This window comes from Protopterus annectens, chromosome 8.part0 (assembly GCF_019279795.1).
Source record: "Protopterus annectens isolate FY-2018-M chromosome 8.part0, PAN1.0, whole genome shotgun sequence".
In the NCBI taxonomy this organism is placed as follows: domain Eukaryota; kingdom Metazoa; phylum Chordata; order Ceratodontiformes; family Protopteridae; genus Protopterus; species Protopterus annectens.
This window is the reverse complement of record NC_056741.1, coordinates 1,173,285,654-1,173,298,367: the sequence shown is the minus strand read 5'-3', so window position 1 is coordinate 1,173,298,367 and position 12,714 is coordinate 1,173,285,654. Positions and strand designations below refer to the sequence as shown.

The window sequence follows — 12,714 nt, the reverse complement described above, 5'->3', positions numbered from 1 at the left end:
TTTTCACATACTTCTCAACTGTCCAGAATTTTGCCTTATATTTTTGGTAAATTCCTCATAAATTTTGTGTTTTTTTTTTGGCAAATCATGGATGACTGAATTCACTAAATAAATGCATATATTTGAGGTTCAGTCTCCATATCCTTCAGGAAATGCATGCAAACCCAAATCCTGTTCTTGAAAATGGCTACGTTTATAAGAGCAATGTCTAAAACTATATGAGCGGTACTTAAATTCTGTCCATATATTTGGGTGGTTGCACCATTATTTTAGGCTTTGCTCAGAGTTTTTGCATTAAAAGTTTGAAAGGTATGTCTTGTGAGTATCTCTCTTGCTGAACCATGTGTTGGCTATCATCAAGCCATTTTCCAGATAGAAGTCTAGAATACCTTCTCCGTCTTTATTTCTGCTGCCCCACCCTATATATATATATATATATATATATATATATATATATATATATATATATATATTGAAAAACGATACCCACAGATGATGGTATGACACAGAATCCAAAATTGTAATCCAAAAAAGAAATCCACAATGAATCGATCACATAAATAACAGCAGAAAAAGGAAAACTTTATTTTACGTAAGCGCTTTCGCGGTAGATCCGCTTCTTCAGACGTAACATCAACAATAAGTTCCGTTTCATTTAAATACACATAATGTCGTCACTTCCTAGCAAAACCAAATATATTTAAAAAATATATTATGCCAATAAAACTTATAAAGGCATCAAACCATTATTGTGCAACACAGTTCTAAAAGCACAAAGCCATATACACATAAAGCGCTTATAAAACAGTAAAACAATAAAATAAACTTGCGTCTTTAGTAACGCAAAGACATCTAAAAATACGGCACATCCGTGCTTGTAATACCATACATACTATCTGTCAGTGCAATAAAGTGCACATCAAGTGTTAAAATTTTACAATCTAAGCAAGGTACATAAATTTCATACTAAATAAATATTGATGCACATAAATATCCATCAATAGCAGATACCCAACCATAGCAAATTTCATGATGCAATAAAATGCACATCAGATATTAAGTATTAAAATACACAGTCTGAATAAACTACGAACATTTTTTAAAAACATGCTGAATAAGTACTAATGGACATAAAATATCAATCTATAACGAATATCCAACCATAAATAAAAATAATAATAATAATAATAAATAATGGTTGTGGACATGAAAATATATATAACCATTAGCTATAATATATAATGTTAATGAGCATAAAAGTATATGTATATATAAATATTTATGTCAAGGTCAGGTTTTTAGCATATATGATATATATAAAAATACTAGTCATAGACATAGCTATATCAAATATCCCCCTACTTTCAATAAGTATAGTAATAAATTCTGTCTAAAAATTTTTTATATGATGAGGTCATCTCAGTGGTCTAGATTTCAACACAGGCTTTAGGGGCACAAACTCATTTAGACCTCTACCCCGATGTGCAGACAAACGAAGAATCCACCTAGTCTCGGATTCTTCAGTTAAGGTAACGAGGTCTCCACCTCTTAATGTGGGAGTCTGGACATGTAAAGTTTGGAACATAAAGGAATGTTCTTGACCATGCAGGTGCATATGCTTAGCTAATGCACTATACATTTCCTTCCTTGTGTAGCAATAAAAATGGTCCCTTATCCTCTCACGTAAAGACCTATTCGTCTTGCCTACATAGAAGGCAAAACAAATTTTACAATACGCTACATATACCAGATTCCTAGTGTTGCAACTAGACTGACACCTAAGTTCCCACAATTTCCCATCATTGGGATTCCTAAAAAATCTCGATGTGTCAATATAAACACATTGGGCACATGAATTACATTTCTTGGTTCCAAAATCAATAACTGAGGGATGTATATTATTATTTATAGAATTCATTTTTGGAAAACATAACTGTTGTTTAAGGCTCGTAAGATTAGTATATGTGTATCTGGGACAATTGCCAACCACACTTTTAATCTCAGTATCAGCTGTCATAATATTCCAATTGTCCATGATGGCTTTCTGAACAACAGAAATATTCCTGCCATATGGCAACACTAGAGGGAGTCTAGAGTCATGAAATGGAGCTCTTGAAATAGATGGTCTTTTGTTAGAAAAATATGGTTGGCCTTTAAAAGGTCTATTCTTAATCGCATCTTTACATAGTACATCCATGTCTGTCCAAGAATAGCCTCTGTTACAAAAATTCTCTTTTAGACATTCTAACTCCAACTCAAACATTCTCTCATCTGAACAAAGACGAGAGACTCTTAGGGCCTGACCCCTTACTATATTTGTAAACGTCCTGGGATGGTGCATACTACTTGTAGTAAGGAAGGAAGCTCTATAACATGGTTTCCTATACACAGTGGTTTCAAAAGTTTGACCCTCTTTATAAACAGTAACATCCAAGTAACTAATGGAATCAAGTGAATGTTCCATTGTAAAACGTAGGAAGCCTTCCAAGCTGTTTAGATGGTTCAAGAAGGAGTTGAGTGAGTCACCAGTGCCGGACCAAAGGAGAAAGAGGTCATCCACAAATCGTCGGTAAAAGACAATATGTGGACAGATCAACATAACCTCTCTCTCCCAGGCCACCATTACCAAATTCGCGTACGAATTGGCACAACTGGTGCCCATCGCCACTCCTGTAGATTGTTTATAAAACTTGTCTAAAAAGACAAAAACATTGTTGTCAAGAACTGTCTCTAACAAAAGACAGATCAAATCGGCCTCAGTGGTGGATAAAAACTCACAAATCAATTTCCTAACCATGCTTATTCCACTGTCATTCGGAATACAGGTAAAGAGGGATACAACATCCATGGTAACCAAACGTATTCCTTCAACATTGTTGATGTGTGTGATGTAGTCATACAGGTCACCTAGAAACTGTCCTGTGTCTTTCAACACATAAGAAAAACGTGTCAATACTGATTTGAGTTTCTGATCCAGGTAAATGGAGATTGGCTCAGTGAGCCATCCCTCGCTAGCCACTATAGGTCTAAATGGTGGTATAGTACTATGTTTGTGTATCTTGGGCAGTCCATTTATGCATGGTACTTTCCTTACTACAAGCAGTATGCACCATCCCAGGACGTTTACAAATATAGTAAGGGGTCAGGCCCTAAGAGTCTCCCGTCTTTGTTCAGATGAGAGAATGTTTGAGTTGGAGCTAGAATGTCTAAAAGAGAATTTCTGTAACAGAGGCTATTCTTGGGCAGACATGGATGTACTATGTAAAGATGTGATTAAGAATAGACCTTTTAAAGGCCAACCATATTTTTCTAACAAAAGACCATCTATTTCAAGAACTCCATTTCATGACTCTAGACTCCCTCTAGTGTTGCCATATGGCAGGAATATTTCTGTTGTTCAGAAAGCCATCATGGACAATTGGAATATTATGACAGCTGATACTGAGATCAAAAGTGTGGTTGGCAATTGTCCCAGATACACATATACTAATCTTACGAGCCTTAAACAACAGTTATGTTTCCCAAAAATGAATTCTACAAATAATAATATACATCTCTCAGTTATTGAATTTGGAACCAAGAAATGTAATTCATGTGCCCAATGTATTTATATTGACACATCCAGATTTTTTAGGAATCCCAATGATGGGAAACTGTGGGAACTTAGATGTCAGTCTAGTTGTAACACCAGGAATCTGGTATATGTAGCATACTGTAAAATTTGTTTTGCCTTCTATGTTGGCAAGACGAATAGGTCTTTACGTGAGAGGATAAGGGACCATTTTTATTGCTACACAAGGAAGGAAATGTATAGTGCATTAGCTAAGCATATGCATTTACATGGTCAAGAACACTCCTTTATGTTCCAAACTTTACATGTCCAGACTCCCACACTAAGAGGTGGAGACCTCGTTACCTTAACTGAAGAATCCGAGACTAGGTGGATTCTTCGTTTGTCTGCACATCGGGGTAGAGGTCTAAATGAGTTTGTGCCCCTGAAGCCTGTGTTGAAATCTAGACCATTGAGATGACCTCATTGTATTTTTTACACAGAGTTCATTATTATACTTATTGAACATAGGGGGACATTTGACATAGTTATGTTTGTGACTAGTACTTCTATATATGTCATATATGTTAAAACCTGACCTTGACATAAATATTTATATATACATATACTTTTATGCTTATTAACATTATATATTATAGCTAATGGTTATATATATTTTCATGTCCACAGTTATTATTTATTTTTATCTATGGTTGGATATTTGTTATAGATTGATATTTTATGTCCATTAGTATTTATACAGCATGTTAATTTAGACTGTGTATTTTAATATTTAATATCTGTTGTGCATTCTATTGCATTATGAAATTTGTTATAGTTGGGTATTTGGTATTGATGGATATTTATGTCCGTCAATATTTATTCAGCATGAAATTTATGTAGTTTGCTTAGATTGTAAAATTCTAATATTTGATGTGCACTTTATTGCACTGATAGATAGTATGTATGCCATTACAGGCACCGTTGTGCCGTATTTTTAAATGTCTTTGCGTTACTAAAGACGCAAGTTTGTTTTATTGTTTTACTGTTTTATAAGCGCTTTATGTGTATATGGCTCTGTGCTTTTAGAACTGTGTTGCACAATAATGGCTTGATGCCTTTATAAGTTTTATTGGCATGATATATTTTTAAATACATTTCGTTTTGTTAGGAAGTGACGACATTATGTGTATTTAAATGAAACGGAACTTATTGTTGATGTTACGTCTGAAGAAGCGGATCTACCGCGAAAGCGCTTACGTAAAATAAAGTTTTCCTTTTTCTGCCATTATTTATGTGACCGTTTCATAGTGGATTTCTTTTTTGGATTACAATTTTGGATTCTGTGTCATACCATCATCTGTGGGTATCGTTTTTCAACATAAGCTCTGGGACTGGTTTTGTGTTTCTGCTTTATATATATATATATATATATATATATATATATATATATATATATTTTTTTTTTAATTAATTTATTTATTTAAGGCTACCAACTATCAACATCAATTAATGGTGTACTGCTTACTTTAGTATGTCTTTCAGCTGTTGTCTGAATGTATTCTTTCCACTATCACAACCCTGTTGTGGAGCTGAGATTATAAATAGTACCCTAGCCTTACATTGGAGTCTGATGGCCATGAACTTGTCAGCGATATTAATTACAGCCTTCCATGTCTTCTGAAGGCTCTCTCTCAACAAAATTCCCACTCCATTTCTAGTCTGTTCTCCCCCTGAGTACTAGACTCTGAATCTCAAGCCAAGTGACTTTGCTGCACTTCCCTTTCATTTTGTCTCCTCCTTACCATCATTTCACCCACTTCAAAGCTGCATCTCCTGTCAGTGAACCTATACTGAGTGTAGCAATCCTTGGTTCATGTTTGGCAGGTTGATTAGATTTGCATCCAGCATGTAGCTGAAAAGAGCTGTTTCAGGTAACCCAAACTATGCAGCTGGACACAGACTGGCCAATAGCTCATTAACCCAGGAATGTTTGGCATTATGGTGGGTGCACACTGGCCAATAGGGGCACATACACCCATCCCATTATTAGCACTGGTAATAGGGCACATGCACCCCTCTCATCATTAGCATGGGTCCCTGGAGTTGGTCGGGTCCTTAATCCACTTATCACTGGCAAACACACATGCCCATTTTTGTCAGCATTAGTCAACACAACCAAATTTAGAGTCAATTTTTTCACAATCTAGTGGCTAGCACTGACATGCATTGCCGTCTGTGATGTGTAGTCTATCAAGATGATACTACGAGCCACTTAGTTGGTCCATATGACTCTTTTCCCTATATGCACCATCTAGAGTCTGTGCTGCTACCCACAACTCCATTCTTGGGTAAGTTTGAGGTGGAAACACTTGGTGTGTTTTTTTTTTCTTTTTTGGTGGGGGAGGGGACTTCACTGAGACATAGGGAGAACATGAACGCAAAGAACTTAACTATTATACCAGCTGGTCTTCTATCACTTCTCATGACCTTTTAATGAATTAAACATATAATTAGTGAGTGAATAAATGAATGAATGAAGGGAGGAAGAAATGAATGAATCATCATCTAGCCTTCAGTCTGCCTTCAATAGAGATTTGTCTTGATACAAAGAATATATGTGTAACACAACATTTTAAACCTAAAGAATTTAAAATATAGCAGGATTCATATTTTTGCAATCACTCCCTATACTCAAAAATATTTATTTATTTGTTTATTTATTTGACATTTGCTAAAAGGCTTGGTCCAACTGAGCCAAAATAGCCCATTTTCAGTGGAGACCCAAGGAGAAAAGCTCCAGCACATGAACATAGTTAAAATAACAGAAAATAACAATGAGAAAAACAAGAAGTGTAAAAAATGTAGAGACTGACTTAGATACAATAACAGAAACATACATGGTATATGAAGGCAAATACACTGTCAAAGATGAAGGCAAATACACTGTTAAAGATATCACTGGAAAAGTATAACCTAGCTAGTCTTTTCCCTTTTTTTTCAAACAGGGGAGGTAGGAGAGAGATGAAAGTAGTGTTAGTAGAGATGTTTGAGAACAAGAAGGTAGTAAAGTAAGGTTTAGTTAAGTAAAGAGAAGGTGGTTAAGTGAGGCATAGTATATACATATATACATGGGTTTTAGTGGCTTGATATGAGGAGTAGAGAGAATAAACACTCAGATAGCGGTATATAAAATATAGGCGTTCGGGAGTACTGTGCAGGGTACTGCTGGCAAAAAAGGATCTGGAAGAGATTAGGTAGGGTCATTACAGTGATAGGTCCTAGAGTCAAGTAGATTTTTTTTTAGCTCTTTTTTTGGAGTGTAGAGGGTGGGGAGTGATTCTTATGCATGAGGGGAGTTTATTCCAGGCCTGGGCTACAGTGTGTTTATAGAGTAGTTTTCCTATGTTTTTGTTGTTTATGGATGGCAAGGAGTTGTTGATTGGATATACGAAGAGAATGATTGGGGTGTAATAAGTGGTGAGGGAGGACAGGGAGGGGCAGGATGTGGGTTTGTATAGAATGGAGTGTAGGATTCGGAATTGAGTCAATTGGAGTTGTTAGGGAAATTCTAGCCATTGGAGTGTGTTGAGAGCAAGGCAGTGGTGTGAGTTATATGGTAGGTTAGTAGCAAATCAAGCAATTTTGTGATATGTTTGTTCTAACTTAGAAGATAAAAGTGTAGACTGGATATTAGTAAAGATTAGAGAAGGGAGGAGAGCAGGCGTGCTTGACCCAGGGAGAGTTTAGTGTCAGAGGTAAGGAGTTTCCTATTTCTGTGTAAAAGTCCTAGTTTTTGGTGTTTTTTTTTAATGCTTTGTTGGATGTGCAGGTTGAATTTCAGTTTGTCATCAATAATTGTACCTAAAAGTTTAGTGTGAGACTCTGTTTTAATGGTGGTCATGTTGAGGGATGTAATGAGAAAGGTAGATCTATGGTGAGCTAGAGGTCGAGGCAGAAATAGTAGAAATGTTTTTTTTTTGGGATTTAAGATGAGATGATTGTCAAAGAGCCATTTTTCAGTGGAAAGAAAAGAATTTTGGGTGTGTGTGTGTAGGTCAGAGATGGTGTTTGAGATGGTAAGGAGTGTTGAATCATCTGCATATTGGATAAGGGTGATTTTCTGCAGGCAGTGTGGAGGTCATTGGTGAAGATATTGAAAAGTAGAGGTCCGAGAATGGAGTCTTAGGGGACACCAGTTTTGATGGGTAGGAAGGAGAAACAGGAAGTAAGCCATCTAACTGATAGCTGATGACTGGTGAGGTAACTGGCGAATCAGTAAAGAGAGGGTCCACAGAGGTTGAGACTGGATAGTTTAGACAGAGGTAAATGGTGAGAAACAGTATCAAAGGCCTTGGAGAGATTGAGGAAAAGGCAGGAAACTAGTTGGTTGTTGTCTCTGGCCTCGGCTACTGTGTGGGTAAAAGATAAAAATGCAGTGGTAGTACTATGGTATGACCTGAAGCCATGTTGTGTGGGTGTTATTAGGTTTTCCTGGAGAAGAAAATTCATGAGCTGAGTGTGTATGCATTTTTCAAGTATTCTTCATAAAGGAGAAAGTATAGCTATGGGCCTATAATTAGATGGGTAGGTAGAATTTCTACCTTTGTGTAATGGGACAGTGTAAAAGGATTTCAAAATGTCTGGGACTGTGGCCTCTTGAATGGCCCATTTTCTTTCTTTTTTAAAAACTATATTACAGAATGATTCACTGCATAATGTGTGATTTGGTTCCACATCTTTAACATCTTATTCCTTTTTTAATTGTTTTGACACATAAGTAGAGCTTCACTGAATAAGGTGAAAAATATGTAGAATTGTCATCATTGCATAAGAGTTCAGTTAGATGAGATACATTTCTAGTGACTGTATGTATGTAGTGTACGTTGGATTAAATATATAAGAAGAATACAGTAAACTGTCAGTTAACCGGAACTAAGGCAACGAGAACTCTCAAGCAACCAGAAAAAAAATCAAAGAAATACAGTACAGTTTTCATGTGTTGCACTTTCTGTGCCCCACCCCACCCCCCCGAAGAAACATGCATTATGTTTTACTAGCTTTAGAGTTTTAAAAAGGAAGATAGGAATAAATTATGTTTCTCCCCATCCTAAGCACAAGTCAAACCAAACAAATAGTATAGGGTACAGTATTAGTCAGGCCAATTTTTAATAGTAACTCTCAAGCAACCAGTAGGTGGGTATCCATCTCCAGGATGAGAATGATCTTAGCAGCCTAATAATTCTAAGACTGCCATTCCCCTTGAGAGACAGTCAAGAGCTGTGTGGCAAGTATCATACATTTTGTACAGGTACAGGGATGTCTACATATTCAGGGAAGCGAGCCTTAACTGGGCGGAGCAAGTATGATGTTTTGGACACGACCACCTGCAATATCCACTCACTTTTGTCCCTCAGCTAGTGAAGAAATGGTAGCCTGTTGCAGCCAAAGAAAGCAAGCTTTAGCCTCCAACAGGACATGCCTCAACTGTGAGAACTATGCCATTCTCTAAAACCAAGGTAGGTGAGCTGCTGCAAGCCATTCAAAACCAATCCACCACCCCACCCAGCTTTTCCACTGCCTGAGCCACTAATCAAACTCTGGTTATTTTTTATCACAGGCCTGAGTCCATCTTCTGTGCCATGAAAGTTGGATACTTTAATTTGTTACCACTTGCTATTTCCCTGAACAAAACTATGATTATTATTATTATTATTATTATTATTATTATTATTATTATTATTTACCCACAATAAGCAATGAGGAAATACAGCATTTTCCTAAGGCATGATGGCCCCAGAGTTGATTACACATAATTGAGTAGTAGATGATGTCTTTCCCTACCTGACATAAACAGGATCTTTGCTTATATTCTTACCTATAAACTACTCTTTCCCTTTGATATTTTTACAATGAGTGCATTTACAGTCAGTCAGATTAGAGGAAACTGTTTTCTGTGGAAACAGGCTTTCAGAAAATGTCAGTATCATAATAGGATGATTATACCTGCACCACACTTAGACTTGCAGCTAGGAGTCAGAGATTGGATTCTCTGTGCATTAATAATATTTTTTTCATGTTTTCACTAAAATTGCTTCCCAGGAGTCACTGGATATTCTTCTGTGTATTGTTTGCTTAGTTTTCAGAAATGTTAGGGATATTAGTAAGTACAAACTTAGTTTACACAGATTGCAGAAAGCTATTATAGTGATACACTAAGAAACTTCTTGAAGCCTTTCTGTGTTAATGTTGAAGTATAACAAAGGTGATTACATACCTTTCTTTTTGTTTGCATATTTCACAATGAAATATATTGCCACCCCTATGAGTACTGCTGCTGCAATTGCACCAATAGTTGCTCCAACAATAAGTCCCACATTAGGTCCAGCTAAGGAAAGAAAAATTAAACTTGTCTGTAATACAACATAATGCTAATGAAAAATATAAAAGCAGTTCTGGCAGTAACTTACAACATATAAAATAAATAATAAATAAATATGAGTAGTTATTAAAACATACTTGTGCCATTGTAGTTATTTTTCCTCTCCATGTGTCCATATTGTATTTTCTACCACTTAAATACATTGTTTGCTATTTAAAGACATTTTAGAATATTATTATATGTATACAGTAGAGTCTGTCATTTCGATGTGTGTGACACAACTATAACATCTGAATCACTACAGATCATATTACAAAAATTATTGGCTTGACGAATTAATTCAGAATATCATAAAACTACTAAAGATGGGAAATACTATAATCTGTTTTCATCCTGATAACACTATATTGACTGCACATTCCTATAACCAACAAATTATTTGTGTTACTAAGAAGTGTGTATATCTATATGCTTAATTGATTCTTATATGCTTAATTGATTCTGCTCAAACAAATGAGTATCCACACTGAATTATTTTTTCTTTATCTCTTTCCATCCCTTTTAACAATCTTTCTCAGAAATGAAATATAAGATTCACTTGTCTTTCATTATGTTTCCAAGTAGATGGATCCACACTATTTTAATATTCTTTTTACTAGCCTTTTATATTCTCAGTGGAACATACAAGCTGTCTCCCATATCTATTTCTCCATCCAAACTCTTTCATTAGTTCCTCAATTAGGAGTTTTGAGATCTTAACCCAGTTAGACAGGCCTTGTCATTACTGCAATAGTTTGATGCCCTCATATACCACATTCCACCTAAATATACATTTCTGGTAATGAAGATAGCAAATTAAAATGTGTCTAATTGGATTATACACATTTGCCATTAGATTATCTCTAATCCCTTAACCTCATATTTCCACACAAGACAATACAGAAAATACATTCAGTTTTTAGTTTTTTTTTTTCCCTTCCTGGCCTGGCTTTACCCACTTGAGCTAATTCTGGATTGTTGACATTCCTTCTGGAAGCTGGAAGAATTATACGCCATTAGTATTCAGATTTTATGCTAATGAAATCCCAAATGTCTGGCTGGATATACCTACTTTTCAACAGCTTTTATACTTATTTTCAGTGTTTGCAGGATGAGATGTATACCCAGCAGAAAAGAAAGAGTAGCTTTGCCACCTGGGGATCCCTTTTTTCACAACAATACAGAGAATCTGTTTGTGAGAACAGAGCAGGTCTGTTGAGTTTTTTGATATATTTGAACATTTTCTATAAAGAATATAAACATATAGCATGTAATGTGTAGTAAGCCAAATTAAGCTGCAATGTAACATGACATCTTCAGACAAACTGAAAAGATAAAGTAAAATTAAACCAGACAGACATCAATTGTACACAAAACCATAAATGTGACAGCTTCAGGGAATCTGGAAGTAGTGACATTATCGCTGGTTGCACATCTAGTTGTACTGACAATAGCTGTGACCAACAACTGAAGATTCCCTTCACAGTTTTTTTCACACATGGTCTTGTCATTCTTGTTCTCTCTTCTGCTAGTGGCACCAAAAACAATAAAGATAAAGTGAGAATGCTGATTCTTACAGCACAATGAAAATGTGCTAAAACCTCACAAAACTAAACATACCCAAAACAAGTTTTATTAGGCATAAAAGCCAATAATTAAAAAAAATGGAACTTTTTAAAGTTTAAAATGAAATAACTGCAATAGCAGGGTTTTAGCAACAAAATCTTAGTGTTCTTTCTTTCACTGATCAGGATACAATTTTGTCACCAGAGATTTCTGTACAGTAGCAAGGCACACTAAGATTTAGACTGACCTGTAGCATGGCAACAGGAAATGCTGAATGCACATATCAACAAACCAGCTAAACAATGACACTATCAAATAATGAAAACATGGCCAAAACATCAAATAATGAAAACATGCCTGTGTTCACATCAGAAGAAAGCACCTCACACTGATGTAGACCATCAGAAATGCAATTACACCTTCAGATAGAGGGAAACTAGGTTGAGATATTCCATTACGGTACAGGAATGTCAGTTACTGACAGTATGCCACAGAGTGTCTTCTCGAGCAGCAAGCTGCTTCTCTACAGGGGAAAATGCACAGACTGAAGACAGATGCACATGCATTTCATCAAAATGTGCCTATTACCACATAAAACAAATCATCAATGAAGACCGATCCACTGACCTGTGACCCAACAGACATTTGATATATTTATGCCACTCCTCCATGAGATTTTAAGTGCATGGTAAAACCTCTTAGTGAACATCATAGACAGAAAATGAAGCTGAAAGCTCTCGTGGTAAACATAGTTGGATGACAGAATGGAAACTTCCTTAATCTGCCTAACACATAACACCGTGCACAGTAAGAAAGTAATTCACTTGCACTTGACAAAAACCAAGTGACAAGTTCTGGAAATGCAGTAGGTATGTTCATGGATGGCAAAATGTCAGTGCACATGGCTGATTCATTACCACTGTAAATATCACATCATATCAGAAATGCTGAATTTGGATCAAACTGCAACTTATAAAAATGTACAAATAAAGCATTCCATATAAACCTGTTAAGTATGACTTTGATGTCTTCAGTGTGACTACAAAGACAAAACTCCAAGATATGGTGTCCACCATTACACAATCATGTGCTGAGTATATCTGCCTTATTACCCATCCATTTATCAATATGTACCGTCCACAAGCAAAAGATCACATGTAGTACAGTCCCTGATGTT

The 12,714-nt window shown here is 35.9% G+C and overlaps 1 protein-coding gene across 1 annotated transcript in view; it reads right to left on the bottom strand.

The window, feature by feature from the left end:
- The window catches only part of LOC122808425 (V-set and immunoglobulin domain-containing protein 1-like), a 538,071-nt gene that overhangs the window by 202,278 nt on the left and 323,079 nt on the right, over nucleotides 1-12,714 (bottom strand). The window contains exon 3 of the mRNA XM_044079387.1: nucleotides 9,828-9,938. Coding sequence (XP_043935322.1) covers nucleotides 9,828-9,938 — 111 coding nt within the window. The remainder of the gene's footprint in view (nucleotides 1-9,827; nucleotides 9,939-12,714) is intronic.